This window comes from Dinoponera quadriceps, unplaced genomic scaffold (assembly GCF_001313825.1).
Source record: "Dinoponera quadriceps isolate SergipeBrazil2010 unplaced genomic scaffold, ASM131382v1 scaffold1308, whole genome shotgun sequence".
NCBI lineage: Eukaryota > Metazoa > Arthropoda > Insecta > Hymenoptera > Formicidae > Dinoponera > Dinoponera quadriceps.
Window position 1 is genome coordinate 898,103 of NW_014555613.1, and position 15,446 is coordinate 913,548.

The window sequence follows — 15,446 nt, forward strand, 5'->3', positions numbered from 1 at the left end:
AAACTTGGTCATTTGGAGCACTTCCTCTTTGGTTGAACACTATGGTCGGATGCAAGCGACAGTCTGTAATAATTACGAGAATTTCGAGGGACAATGCGGAACCGTGACTCGCGCTTTATTAGGGTAACCGACGTTCTTGGCAAATTGATCCATCGGAAACTTACATCTATCTGCATATTTAGCGCTAATTGAGGCCGTTTGATTTTCATATCATACTAATGAGGGGACACCATTTTCGTGTCTGAGTGAGTGAAACTTAATGGAAGCGTTAAACAAAGATGAAGAGAAGAGAGATGATTTTAATCATTAAAGTAGCGGAGACCTAGAAGTCACACGGATCATTCGTCATAAAACTTATATATCATTTAATAAATAAAAGGAACATATTCTTCTCTGTAGTGTGTAGGTTGCTGGTATTGTCCTATGCGTTTGCAACTTTAGCTTTAAATTGACTTATTTTGCCGGAATTTTTCTTACGTATACGTTGATTTATACACGCCGAAGAAAGAAATCTTAGAAATGCAGCAAATGTAAGTCAATCGGAAATAAGTTTGCGTTGATGCTGAATGCAACGGTTTTCCATGTCCTGCTACAAATGTTACAGATTTTGGCTTTTCTTGCGACGCCGAAGACAGTCGGGTCAGGCAAGCAGCCAGAAACTTGTAAAGAAAACTGGATAGTTTTAAGTAGTGGCTGCCATCTTTCGTTTCCTCTCGCGACTCTGTATTTGTCATAATGAATCGTAAGAAACGTGCTTATTTGTTATTTATTGAAGAAAATGTTATATAGGCGCGCAAATGAACAACACGTTTGGTAGTTTTTTTACTCACAGAAACGAATATACGTAATATAATGATATTTAACGTTTGAGTATAATGAGAAAAGTTACACTGACTTTTAGAAGATAGAAAATAAGATCTATTATTCTACGTCACGACAACTTATTCCTCCAATCGATAAAGAATTCAGTTCTACCCACATTTACAATATGCCAATGAAGATTTGTACAATTGTGGGAAATCCGTAAGCGCGTTTCGCAGGGATTTGCAAATCTGGGGGATTCCCCGAGGAGCAGGGATTACGTCCGCCCGCATCTGGTTATCAAGTTAGGCCGGATTCATAGTATTCTCTCCCCTTTTTCTCGCTGATATTTTATCTCACTGCCGTTCCCACCATTTCTCAGACTCTAATGGCTTTTACAGTTCGATCAAGCTCACTGTGTGTGTACAGATATACGTCAGATAGACTCCTCACGTATATATACCAGTAGCTACGCACGTACACGTGTATGTATATCGAGTGTGCAACCGTGATTTAACACCTCGCAAATCTTCTTCGCACAAAAGTCAGTTTTATCGGATTCGTCGCAAAGCAGAAGTCGCGGAGAAATTTTTCGCGCAAGAGGAAACGCATCCACCATGAAAGATTTACGGTGACCTTAGCAGAAAAGACGCGATTGAACAATTCGCCAAAATATTCACCAAGGAGACGACCGCGAAGAGAAAGTATTTGCACGAATAATCACAACGTAACTCTCCAAGCAATTTTTTAGTTTGAGCCATAGGCTAAACAACGCTTAACAGCACTTCTAACGCGAAAGAATATCTTTGTTTTTTGAAGAACTCGCAGAGTATCCTCACGATAAGAATCACCTGGGACATTTAAACGCGTCCAAACTTTGTCACTACGTCATACCCGTGCGTGCATATTAAGTAACGATAATCGGTCTCGCGGGAAAATTGCGTTGCTAAGGATCTCGACAGGACTGCGGGGAAACTGCGGGTGGGGAAAAAAATAAAAGCGAATCGTAACGTTCTCTTTGGGGCGAAAAATCGGATGATTCTCATTAAAATAAAGCGAAAACGTACACCTCACGCACTTTATCAAGCACGGACCATTTGCGCGAATATCACCGGTCGGTTATCGCGATAAGTAGCGGAAGAAACTTAAATCACTACGAACGATTTGAAGGCGAGCAACGAGAGAGTCTGGCGCCATCGTAGATTCTGGCCTAGACACCGTGACCCTTAATACTGTACGAAGTAGAAGTCGAAGTATCTGCATTGGCGCAAGATACGTAATGCAGTATGCAGCCGCCGCACACCGCATTAGCAGACAAATTTTTGAATATCGACCCGTAGCAAAATATGCAAAACAAATGGTTGCTGTTATCGATGAGAAGTCTCGCTTGCAACGAAACGAAAATGCATTCGAGATATATATGTCGACGAAAGTGCTCCACTGCGTCTTATTGAAATATCGTCTCGATGTATATACATGACGCATGCTTTACGCATACGAAATATCTCTCTCTCTCTCTCTCTCTCTCTCGACGTTACGCGTGTTTCAGGCTTTTCCGTTACTGCTTGGAATAATTAGCAAAAGGCAGCTCGTTTCAGGCGATGTATGTTTCTCGGACTTTTAACTTATTTACACACGTATATATACGCGTTTCATTACTTTGAGAACAGAAATTTCTAGTGTCTTGCGTTATGTTACATCCAGATTCTTGGCGACGGTCCCGTATATTCAATGCGTGTGCTTATTCAAGATCTCAAGCCACCTTACAATCCGGGATATCGCGCTTTTACATGGTTCTACAGAACCCCTCCTTCTCGTATTTAATTAAACTGAAACGGATTGAATCCATCTCTTAATGAAATAAAGAACCGTTTAATGAATAATATCCACTTTCAGTCCGTAAAATGCATAATATTAATACGCTAACAATAGCGTTTAATTAAATTTTTAGTCTACAAACAGATCCACAATTGTTAATATTTTAAATATTTTTTCCATCTCCACCGTTCTCCGACTTCAAAATATACGAATTACTGTTATACGTAATTAAAATTTTAATTAAACGTGTACTCCTTGCGACCGATCCTCTCAATTCTGCAGTCTCTTCACCGTGCAGCTTGTCTTTATTAACAAAGCACCATACGATACGGGTTCCATCCAGCCGCCGGCGTTCTCATTGAATTTAACTACAAGTATTTCCGCAGCTGGCAGAAAAATGCTTTTCTTGCATCGCAAATTAGAGAGTTCTCGATAGGACACGCTACTTTTGATCAATAATGACAGACATCAGTATATTGAAACTTGAACTTCGAACTTTGAATTTAATGCGTTATATGTAAACCTGAAAATCTCGCGTTACTCTCTGTGTAGAAAACGGTACAACATACTTGACGCCGACCAAGTAGAAAGTATCATCTGTACATAAATAACGATTATAAAAAATCAATTTTATCGAAGTAGTTTCCAGAAGTTCACCTCGTATCGAAAGCATTCGGAATCCACACCGCCGTGAAATTTTTCCTCGTTTTTGCTGCAAATGGGTCCTCTCGTACATTGTTTATCTGCGGCCCTTCGAATCGGCTCTCTGCGAACTCGCTCGTTGCGAAGCAAGCGGCGACGGCGCTGCAGCGCGCGACGCAATCAAGCGCGTGTTGGATATGGATCAAGGCCTGGTGTGCCGATACTTATCCACCAGACATTCCGATATTGCAACTCAGCGTTTTGCACCTTCGCGTACCGGCTCTTTCACCTTTTCCGCGTTTACCGACGAGCGTACACACACGCGTCCGTGTGCGCGCGTCGCGTACATCTGTCTACGTCAACGGGAGAAAGCAAAATACGTCTCTCCGTGAGGTTTGACAAACGGTCGACAATATCGAACAAGCGAGTTGCAAGAAGCTATGATATTTGCATGAAAACTATCGCGTGTCCGATTACCGGTATTCTGGGTCGAAGTCTGAATTATGCATCGCGTGTCCCGTTCCGTCAGTACATTTAGTTATGTATGCGTTCCAAAAAAGAAAAACTTCGCATTTCTTGCGTCCCTTATAAATATTGCTTAAGATGCATTGCCATGCACAGGCACTTCTCTCTTTCTACGCATCGTACGTATCAGTTATAACGTGATGAAAAAATTTCATTCTTGCAATACTCATGAACGATATATGTTGTTTGCGAAGACAATTAATATCAGGATTTAATTGTTATTGGACAGAGATTTATGACTTTATTGCAGTGCAATGCGAGGTTTCATTATTTCCTGTTTCTATCTTTAGTATCGACATTCTTTATTAAATTGTTAATAATCTTCGATTTCATCAGTGTCTGTCAGAATGAATCGTATGGATTTCGTTGTGTTCTTCATCTCATATTCTCTTTAAATGCAACCGACTTCCATTTGGTTACAATCTGTAAACGCGCGCGGTGCGAATATCACGATTCAACCACAAGGTAAGATAGAATTTATAATTACTATTGATCGTATTGTCCATTTTTACCTGAACAGTGGCAGTCGGGTTTTTATTCTCTGTATTTTTTTCTCGTTATTTCCAACAACACAATAAAGTACTATTTATATTATTTTCAAACCTTATATAATATCATATGGTTTCTGAATATTTTCTTTTGTGGCATATTATTTAATTGTAGAACTATTTACTAATAACCTAATAAAAATTACACACATGAAGACTTAGAGTTTATTTTATATTTGTAAAAACATAACTTTTCTCAAGGAGTGTTCATTAGAATATGCAAAAAAAATTAGAAAAATATATCTATTACAAAAAATATATATATTTTCAGAAGGAATAAAAAATGCAACTTTTTATTAAATTTATATTTTCAAATGTATACAAAGTCACTGAAAAGATAATTTTACATGACAATAACTGTACTGCATTTTCAAAGGTACAAACACCTTTAAATATGAATAATATACATGCAAATTTTCAATGATAAAAACAGAATTTATAGAAACGTTATAAATATTATAAAAATCTATGCAAAAGTTATTAAAAAGTTATAAAAGTTATTAAATTTTATTTTCCTGTAATATTATTAAATGAAATTATAAAATCTTTTTTGTCCAGAAGGCATTATTGTTAACTTTGTTTCTCAATTATTTTTCCAGTTCTCCAATATCGTTATTAATTTTATTTCTCAAACAACTATAAATAATAAAAATATATATTTTATATCTGCGATATTGTCGCAAGAAGTTTAAGAATATTCCCGCTTTACCTCCGCGAATACTCATCGAATTCCGCATTCTGCAACAATGTAATGCAACTGATACATTTCATATGTCACAATATAATACTAAATTTCACTTGAAAATCTACAGATAAGCTCTTTGTTAGTAAAAAGTAAAAAGAGCAACCATGTTAATGGATTTGCCATGTAATGGATGTGAAGAGGATAGGGTAACATGAAACCCCGAGTAACTCTGCGAAAAGATCTCACAAAACAGAAGCTTTTCATACAACTAGGATTATAATTAATTTTCAACCGTTTCACTTGCCCAACATTAGTATTCTCAGACCGACTCTCAAATTCCTAAATCGCCCGATCTGTGAATTTTTAGAATTTAACTTTCATGACTCTCGCAACGAATTACATTCCACTCGTGAAAAATGTATCCCACAACCACATAGAAAGAAGTCGTGAAAAATTCATGTCTCCTCGTGCCTCGATAAATAGAGACCGCCGACTGTGCTTGAAAGAATAATCGGCTGAAAAAAGTTTCCAAGTGGCATAAAATGAATGATCACAGCACGCATCGGCAGAAGACAGCAGATAACCGTTAATCGACTACGAGGAAACTCTCAACGTTACCTTCATTTATCGTGTTCGTAATAAATACTGGAATAAAACGTGCATGTGACGCGGGTTTACGCGATGCCTCGCGTAAGCACGTAACGGTCGGTAGACATTCCACGGGCGACCTTACGATCGTGCCTCCACTTCTGCTCGTTGCGAGAAATTGCGACCGCGGTCGTCAAGAGGAACACCGCTCGTGAATGCGCGCGCTGGTATATCCGGTGCATGTGCATGAACCGCACGATCTCGCGGCGTTTGTGAGTTATCTCGTTTCCCCAGTTTCGGGCAGCGGAGGGAACCGCGCGAAAATCTTATTGTTACAAGCGATTGGGCGAGACGCTCGGGCTGTACGGAAAAATCGATGCTTCAGCTATCGGGCGGAACAGTGATATAAACCGTATTCTCCTTATATTGAGAAACGGGAATGGTTTACGCAAATATTTCATATAAAATCCTGCAACATGCCGCCTCTATTCCTGTGAATGCGAGATTTCTAATTTCTCGCAAAATAAATACACCTTCGAGAATTCATGTTCTCAGTGAGGACAAATTTTCAATGACAAGTCTCTTGAAGGTTTCACCGGGAAACCCACCGTGGTCCCTTTCCTTTATTCTTGTAATAAAAGTGTCAGACGAAAAAGTATCGCCAGGGTCAAGACCGCGTAAACATCACGCGAAACTGAACTCAGATTGACGCGGACCGCATAATTTTTGGATACTTCCGAATTTCAAACGTTACTTAGGAAGTCGAAACTTTCCGTCCGATAAAGACACGATGGGAGAAACGCGGGGGACGAGTCAAAGCTGCCGCCCTGGAAAATCTGTTAGGAAATTGGTTACTTCGCTACATCTCTCGAGAAGTTTCCCGAGAGATATTTCCGTCCGCGCGTAAAATCGAAGAAACATTTGCCTCAAAGTGTCGAGTACAGACTTATTACTTCTCTTTGCTGTATCAGCGATGCGATACATATGTGTTTTGTGTGTGTGTGTGTGTGTGTGTGCGTGTTAAATGCACAAAGTACATGGAGACGCTCTTCTTCATGATAATACATTAATGAAGTGCCCATCGACGTGCGCAGATTGTGACTTTTACGATATAAAGCATACTTAATTAATCTGTCAAGTTTCACTATCTCGATGAAAAGCGGATTCCCTTTGACATTTTCCGCTTTCCCGTTAACCATTTCGTTTAAACGATCGCGTTAGTTTTGTTGCCTGCGCCAATTAGTCTGCTGCCGCGGCTCAAAGGTGGCGCATAAACGGGAAAAAAATTAGATGCGATGAAATTATTGGCTTCGCGTTTTCACACGCCGGGGCACAGTCGCGGCACGGACTGCTACTGTACTCCAGGGAAATTGAATGCGATGGCCGCTTGTTCGTCGAGGAAATAGAGTAGAGTTAGAAAAGCCGTTATATAACATCGGCAACGAAAACCCGTGAAATGCCAAGTGTAATCCATGAACTGACTGGATATCAACGAAAATCGCGATTAAACTTCCGTTCTGTTTGTATTTATCTTTGTAGCAGTGATATTTCACGGTGTCGAATTGCTGAAAAATCCCTGACACAATTAGTGCGTGAGAACACCGTCGACGATTGTTCCCATCGTTGCCTCTACTTTTCAGGTTCGCGGAAGAGGAGCAAATTACAGCCGAGAATTAATTGAATTTTGACGCGTATTAGCGTTCTACTCAACCCCGACCCAGACTGCGGCACGTATGCGCGAGAAGTAAAGGCGTTATCGCAAACGATTTTCAGCTCTCGAAATGCATGCGCAGCGCATTTCACGGCGGGCGAACGGTGTTACAGCGCGCGATCTTATCGTCGCTTCATAACGCAGATTAACGCGTATCTCGTCGCGCAGAATGTATTACGTATTAGCGCTATAAATTGCACTTCTCGATTATTCCATTTCACGCCTAGTGAATCATATCTTCTGATCTACCTTTCCGGCTAATTATCCGCGCCGCATTCCTCGGAGGTGGCATTTATTTGTCGTTAACACGGCCGCGAGATGCAGGATTCTTCGTGTGAAATTCAAATTGCGAAAATCGTAAAGTTACATCCCACACTGTGAAACGTACACTGAGAGAAGAAATACTGAAAAAATAAAAAGTACCCCTTTAGTGCCAATTACATATTTACTAAAACTTAAATTATTTGATTTAAATATAGAATAAATAGATGCTTTCGTGCAAAGATATAGATTTAAGAAAATGTGTATCTACTCATTCGAAGTGAATTTTTTCTCAGTGTAAAAGTATGTATATTGATATAAGTAAATATGATATTACACTGAAAAGAAATGTGTAAAAGCATATAAATAAATATTGTAATCATGTTTACTGGATTCCAGCACTTTTTCTCTACGTAGTACCCACCGAATAAATATTTCCTATTTTTCAGATATTTTTCTTTTAGCGTACGGGACCGTTTCCTCAAGACAAACGGTTAATCGAAAGCGCACGCGATCAGAACTTTCCCCGATGACTCTGACGATTCCGACGTGGCGTCTTAATTGAATTGATGTTCCGACCGATCCGATTGTTCTTCCGTTTCGCAAATGCGAAATCGAGCGTGACCGTCGGAGTCAGTCGAGCCTCAGCCGGAAGTAGCGGTTAGTTAGTAGGAAGTAGGAGCCCGTTCTGAAGTTCAGACGCGAAAATCCACCGGTTGCCTCCCCGTCGATTCCCGGTTCGATTATCGGCGAACGCTCGCCGAAGGACCAGGGGAATGGAGAAATCGAGGGAAAAAGCACCGGAATGCAATGGAGGACGAGCGCGAGCGGGAATTCCGGTTCTTTATGGAAACTACTTAGCCAAACGATAGGATCTAGTAGGAATCGCTTCAAGTAATTTTCGCGAGGCTTTAATGGAAGAGGCCGGTGCCGGGGCGGGAGATAGGGATGCCTTATCGAATGTTCGCAGAAGCTAGACGGCTTCATCGGCTACGATGTTGTCAATCGCTTTCGCGGCGAAAAATCACCGGCGGTGACTCCCCGGACACCGTGATGTTGAGCGTGTTAACTGCCGTAATCTCGTGCAATTAGTATTATAATAACGTACGCAGCGGCGCGTAATTTATTCCGCCCGGAGGAAATTCAAGAGAGCGGCGCGCTCTAGCGAAAAAGTAATAGCTCCACGTGCGCTATTATCTTTTCACGTTTCAGCGTGGACGTGACATGCAATTTCTGTAAATTCTCGACGACAGACTTCAGCCCCGATTCCTGAGTTTCCAAAGACACGCGTTCGCATGCATTATGCGCATGGCGCACGCTTCAGTGCATATTTTAAAAAAAAGCATTAAATCCGCACCGACGTTCTCGCTATTAATGCGCCCGCGAATTACGGAGTTCCTCGTGGAAGGTCCGTGCACAGTCGATTTAATCTCTCAAATCTGTCCTCGTGAAAATTTCCACCTCGCGTAATTAGCATGTTTCGGTATTGCAGCGACGTCCTCCTTGTGATACAACGCAATCGAATATATTTATTGCAATTTACATTCGCGATCTTCGGGGTATTTCGAACGTAAGTTTCCGAGCACATTGTGATTCCTCGCCAAACGTGGACAAGTTGCGGAGCTTTAATCCTGTCAACGCGACGGCGTTTACCTCCGTTCGTTCGGCAAGAGGTTTTCGAAAAGTTTGTTAAGCTCATTCATACTCGTACCGGTAAAGCGTAAGTTTTCTCTGTCGTCATAAACTCCCGCTGCACGTTTCTTGCCGCCGTGTTGCCGCGGAGTTAAAAATTTCCGCGGCGGAGACGGTAATACCTCGGAAGAATATCGGGCCAAATACAGCGTGCCGATAATTTTCCGCGGATGTAACGGCGATTTATCAGCGAGACGTGGCGCGGCAAAATCCGCGGAAACACCCGCGGCGATTCATGAACTTGTATTTGGGGAGTGCACGCTTTGTGTGTACCTCGGGTAACACAATGGCTCGGGAAAAAGTGGCTGCGGTATTGCAACCTCACGTTTCTCTCGCGTTATTTTGCGAAGCTCTTATTCTTGGAAGTACTTGAAATTTCATAGCGCTTCTCGGGGCCGCAAAGCGTTTGCATTTAGTGCGAGGGTATTGTGCGTGCGACTTGCCGCGGACTTTGGAATTCCCCGCGAGCTTCTCCACATGTGTCACGAGGAATATCGTATAATATTGAGAAAATAGAGATCACTAATCGTTAAAATGATATCAATTGCACGTCGCTGTGTCGCGTGCGACTTACCATACTCGACTGAGTGATATTCGCCGAGACACGCAAGGCTCTCAACACAGATGAGAAATTAATAGAAGAGAAGGTGATATTATGGACCTTGAAGAAGACGACTTTTGAATAGAAATATATGATATTTTTAGTAAAACTGTGAGAAATTCCTTCATGTATAAGAGCAAGTGTTATCTTCATATAAGATTATATATCTCGCTCGAATATAAGAGAATACGAGTCTTGGATTGATAATAATTTCTTTACCGTGCGCGATTAAGAGGCGTCGCACACACAAATCACAGCGCGATGTTCTCACTCCGCGGAATATGAGAGCGACTGCATTTACAGTCCCATCGTTTCCAACGCGGTGCTTGCCGAGAATATCTTGATCGTTATCGAATATTCGTTCTCGTAACCTTTCCCGTTCACCGCCTCGCCCTGCCGCCGTTACGAATTACTTTAATCCGCTCTCGCCGCCTGCGTCCCGCGCCGTCCGTAAAATTGCGGATAACGAAACTCCCCGCGGAAATGCGAACGTTACAAGCAACACTCCGGTCGCTGACATCACCGGCTGAATCACCTTCCGCGCATCCTGTATTCTTCTTTGTTGCGTACGACGTTAGAACTGGATGCCCTCTCGTTCCGATCGCGGCGAGAAACCGGAAGTAGTAATGCTTAATAACGATACCGTTAACTACGGACACTGAAGATCGCATGCACACGCAGTGCGCGTAGATGCGTAGACGCTATGAATGGTAAAATTTACGACGGGGCGTTTACGATCTTCACTTAGCGTGAATGACTTACATTTTGAACCGGGCGAAACGAGAGAACGCGTAAAGCGCGCGCAGTGCGGATACCCGCGTTGCGAATATCGATCGCGTAATAATTTTCAGAGTTTCCATTTTCACGATAACAGCCGGTCTTTCCCTTTGGCATGCATAATGGCTGTTTTCCGCACGTATTAATGACGAGTTGCAGCTGTTTCGGAATAATATTGAGATGATTATCGTGTAAAGTTGTGCGCGCCGACGTACGAGCGGTGTAATTATTAATTATTAACGATATTGCGCGAGTATTCCAAAAATTGGAGCGGGACTGTGATTTTGCTCGTGTTCTGGACCGGCTATTTGTTCAGCCTTTGTTTAGCTTGAACAAATCGAAATGCGTCGGCGAAAGACGTATATGAACGATTATTGCTAAAGTTAGCGACGATTTCTGAACCGTGTCTATTTTCCAGTTTTTAAATGGATCAATAACAGCCCTTTATATTATGCATGGTTGCGTAAATGGAACGTAATAACTTCTGAATAACTTCCATGTACTCTGTATGAAATGTTAACATCTCGTTGCGTACAAATACGCTAATAACGTCGCGCTTCCATTTCATTCATTACACAGTGACAGTTTTCAATGTATAAAAATTTCATTCATTTCATTAAACACACAGTGACAGTTTTCAATGTATCAAAAAGTTTCACTAGGCCTGGTAAATGTTAAAACGATGTAGTGTACTTTACCACTTCAATTTTCCTAGGAAACTAGATGAACTAGACTTTTCGTTTTTCATCGAAATTGTTGAAACAGTTTGGTCGCTAAAATTAAATATGTCATATGTCAGAAGTCGTTTTCATATCTGTAATACTTAGTGCTTACTTTGACTTCGATTATCTCAGCTTCGACACGGCCAATCTTTCTTCAATTTTGCGTACATATAGATCGTGTTTCGATTGACATGCTATTAAAATTCGAAAAGATTCCTAAGAAAATAAAATTACGGACCAACTGCCTTAAAGACAGTAAACAATTTGGCTTAATGCGGTGTTTATGAGAGGAAGTTTAAAAATATAAAGTTCGGAAATCATATTACTGCTCCACCTCCCTCTCCTCCGTTTTATCACTTATTCTTACGAGATAAGAAATCTCTCAGTTGATAAGAATCTTAAGAAATAGGAAACTCGCCCATCTCATTTTACCCGGCTTACAAGCTCGCGCGGAAGCTTCGGCTTAGATGTCACCGGGAAAGCGCGGGAAATGCCGGCACGAAGAAAATTAATCATCTTGAAATCCACTCTGCTTCTGCGTCGCTGAAAGACGCGGCGATGTGGCGAATATTTCGTGAGCGCGCGCAACCACTCACGCGTTTCGCACCCGTATTGTTGCAGTGCGCGTGAAACGGGCGCGACTCTCGTCTCTGGAATTGCAATAACGCAGAGAGAACGTGCCCTCGTTCTTTCGCAGCAAGAAACAGAAATCCACGAATCGACGCGCACGTGTAAACGTGTAACTGGGTAGAATTCATATCTTCCTCCCGGATGTTCTCCCATGGGGTCCGTCTTTCGATCAGTCACGCTTGCACCCTCATTCGCATTTCGTCGCGTTACGCGCCCGGGACTTTCATACGAGCAATAGATATTTCAATTACGTCACGGAATACGAAAAAGATTACCGCGCACGGGCATGAATACGTGATATCCCCCGTATTTTCCTTGCGGTCTCGGTGCCGTCGTTTCTAGCGAGAGGGTCCTTCGCGTCCTCCGGGAACGCCTTACTTTCTTTCGGTCCCGCACTTTCGTCTCGTATACACGCGATGCGCGCACGTGTTCTTCCTCTTTCTCTTTCTCTCTCTCTCCGACAGGCACGTTCGTCTTATCACCCTCTTCATTCTCACCGACATCATAGGAAATTGCGGACAAGTTTCCCCCGAGGCGGTTGCCCCACAGAAATTCAACCAATTAGATCGACGGAAACTTTCCTACCGCCAGACTTAACCGGCGAGCTGCCTCGAGCTGCTCTCGGCATCGTGAATGTGTGCTGGCTGATGATGGGTGGGCGAGCGAGCGGGGGTGGATGGCCGGTGATACACACACGGCTGAAGTCGAAGCCCGGCATTCGACGCACGGACACGTCTGCTCTACACACCCACGTGAACGTCTTCGGAATACTAATGAACCCATACTGATGAAGTCGCGCGCGGTAACAGGTGAAGATTCGATCCCGCGTACTTAACGCGGCATACTCTCTAATTCCAAACCGCGCTCGCGCATCCCCTCGCCGGGCCGGGGTGTAATCACCCGGTGTCAAGTTAGGCGAGTTTCGTCCCGGCTGAAGAAAGGGAAAAGTTACCAGGCGATTCTATCGCGCACCTGACCGACTCCGTTGATTGACTTGCGGCTGAGAGAGCCGCCGTCCGATGCGCCCGAGAACTCGAAATTATCACTGTTCTACGACAGCGCGCGGGAAATTAGCTGCGCTTTCGAGGCAATTTCAGTGTGCCGCGACAGCTATTCTCTCCCCGGCGCTCGTATCTCGGCGACTCACGAGTGTGTGGGATCCTCGTGTAGGAAACGATCGAACCGATATAAAATAGGGCGCCGTGTGCTTCAGCTGCGAGCATACCGAACGATTCGTTACTAACAAGGGAACCCTCGCAAACTGAAAAATTCAGATTTGAATGATACTTATATAAATAAATGTAGAGTGGGTAAACAGATGATTAGAAATTTTTAATTGGGGTTGAAAACGATAAAAAAGGAACAAAAAGGTAAAGTCATCCTTCAAAGGTGCAGAGATTTCCGCTTTTTTTAATACATTTCGTAAACTAAATGAAATATCAAAAAAGTTTTATACAAAAGTTTTATAGAAAGTATATCTCTATTTAATTAAAATTTATTTTTCGAAAAAAATATTATTTTTAAAAATTAATCCTTTGTAATACCTATATAAAAAAGAATCTGTGTTACGTTACAGTATAATAAAATTATTATATATAAATTAATTTAGTTTAAAAATGAAATTATTAAAGTTTACCATTTGGTTCCTCTGTCCCTATATAGAAACAGCAAGTTTACCTATCTTCATTATTTATCTATGATAAAAGTATAGAAAGAATAACGTATTATTATTATTAAGTAAATATTACTTGAACGGTAGCACTTTTTTTTCAGTGTATGAGCGACGAAAGCAGACGATACATGTAATGTCCAAATGCCATTGCGAAAATGCAACTATATTGTTTCTAAACATTATCTTGCAAACTGCTTGAACCGCAAGACTGTAGCATCATGACTGAAGGATAATTTGGACGAAGATTTTCGCAGATACATTTAAGAATTATGACGATGCAATTGTTCTAAAATAATTGAACGTGTAATCCATATCATTTCATGTTCATGTATATACTCTTATGCTATGTCGGGAACCGCATGAAATCGCGGAACTCGCTCATTTGCTAATTGACGCGAAGTCCATGAATTGGTAAACAGTAAATCGCGCTGTCAAACACTGACCGCCGTGGAAATCTTTCCACAGACGTGTATCGTTAAATTGGACGATTCCATGTGAACGACCGGGCTAATTGACGACCCACGAGTGAACTATGCACGGTACACGTACCGATATTTGCGCACCGGCGCACCGTGATCAACGACGTGCGCGGAAAAGTCATAAGTCATGAGAAAATGTCGGTAGGGGGCGAAAACATCTCGTGTTATACACAGCTTTCGCGAAAATATTTTTGGAGCTTAAAAGCCTATGCCACGCATCGATCTATAACGAATTTTCAATTATTTCCTGAAGCACGGGCCGGAGGAGAAAAAAGGAAAGGGAAACAACATCGGGTGAAATTGTTTCGCGTTTAAGCGAGTATAGATTTTCCCGTTGGATAATTTTAATTTGCAGCTGGAAACCTGACGCGCCACCTCGATTGCTTTCAATGGCCGCGAAATAACTCTGAAGCATTGATGACGCATACGAATGGTCTAATTCTAGCTATGCCACTTGTCGATCAAGAATTTATCCGTTCAATCAGAAATTCCGCGCGAAGCATTGTTTCGCGAAAAAACTGCATTACCGTGCGTATCGTCGAATAAATACGACAACCTTCGGCTATTTTACGTAGCGGAAAATTGTTTGGTCAATAAATTATTAGTTCAGCTCGTTACATATAAAAAGCTATCACGCATAGTGGATGAATCGAACTAATTGTAAGTCTTCTCATGCATAGTTGAGCCTGAAGGTAACAAATATCGATCGTTATGGACTCACCGATTCTAATGACCGGCGGCAGCGACATGGCAGTGGCGATTGAAATAACGATTATGGCGAACAACAGTGCCATTGTGTCCGACGTGAAATCAGTTCGCACTTGGGCGACTATGGCATCGTTAGCGCGGACTCCCCGTGAGATGAAGCGCGATAATGGAAAGGAAGGAGAATCATAGGTGCGCGAATCGGTCGCTCCGCGCGTTCACCGGCACTTTAACACCAAACTGCACATCCTCAAAAACTGGTCGCCCATCGGAGAGAGGATTCTTAGATGGCCATCATTTCTCACGCGGTCTCGATCTGAAAATAGAAAGAAGAGTCTTGCAATGCAATATCGAGGCAGAAAGTGTGAAAGAAGATCATGGGATCGCGAGGGGATATTCTATTTGACGGGAAAAGAAAAGTCCGAGGAGATCGGAACGGGATGAATGAACTTGGTGTTGCGAGCGCGCCCCAGCGAAAATGGGCGATCTCGCTAAAAGCAGATAAGTGTTTAAACGCTCGAACTCTGCTCTAGGAAAAGTTCCGAGCACTCACTTCCAGATTCGCACGCATGTGCACAGCGGCACGAGG

At 42.3% G+C, this 15,446-nt stretch overlaps 1 protein-coding gene across 1 annotated transcript in view; it reads right to left on the minus strand.

Moving 5' to 3' along the window:
• LOC106744904 (glutamate receptor ionotropic, kainate 2-like) overlaps positions 1-14,946 on the minus strand; it is a 139,944-nt gene extending 124,998 nt beyond the window's left edge. The window contains exon 1 of the mRNA XM_014620042.1: positions 14,874-14,946. Within this exon, the coding sequence (XP_014475528.1) occupies positions 14,874-14,946 (73 nt within the window). The remainder of the gene's footprint in view (positions 1-14,873) is intronic.
• Between the last annotated feature and the right edge of the window lie 500 nt (positions 14,947-15,446).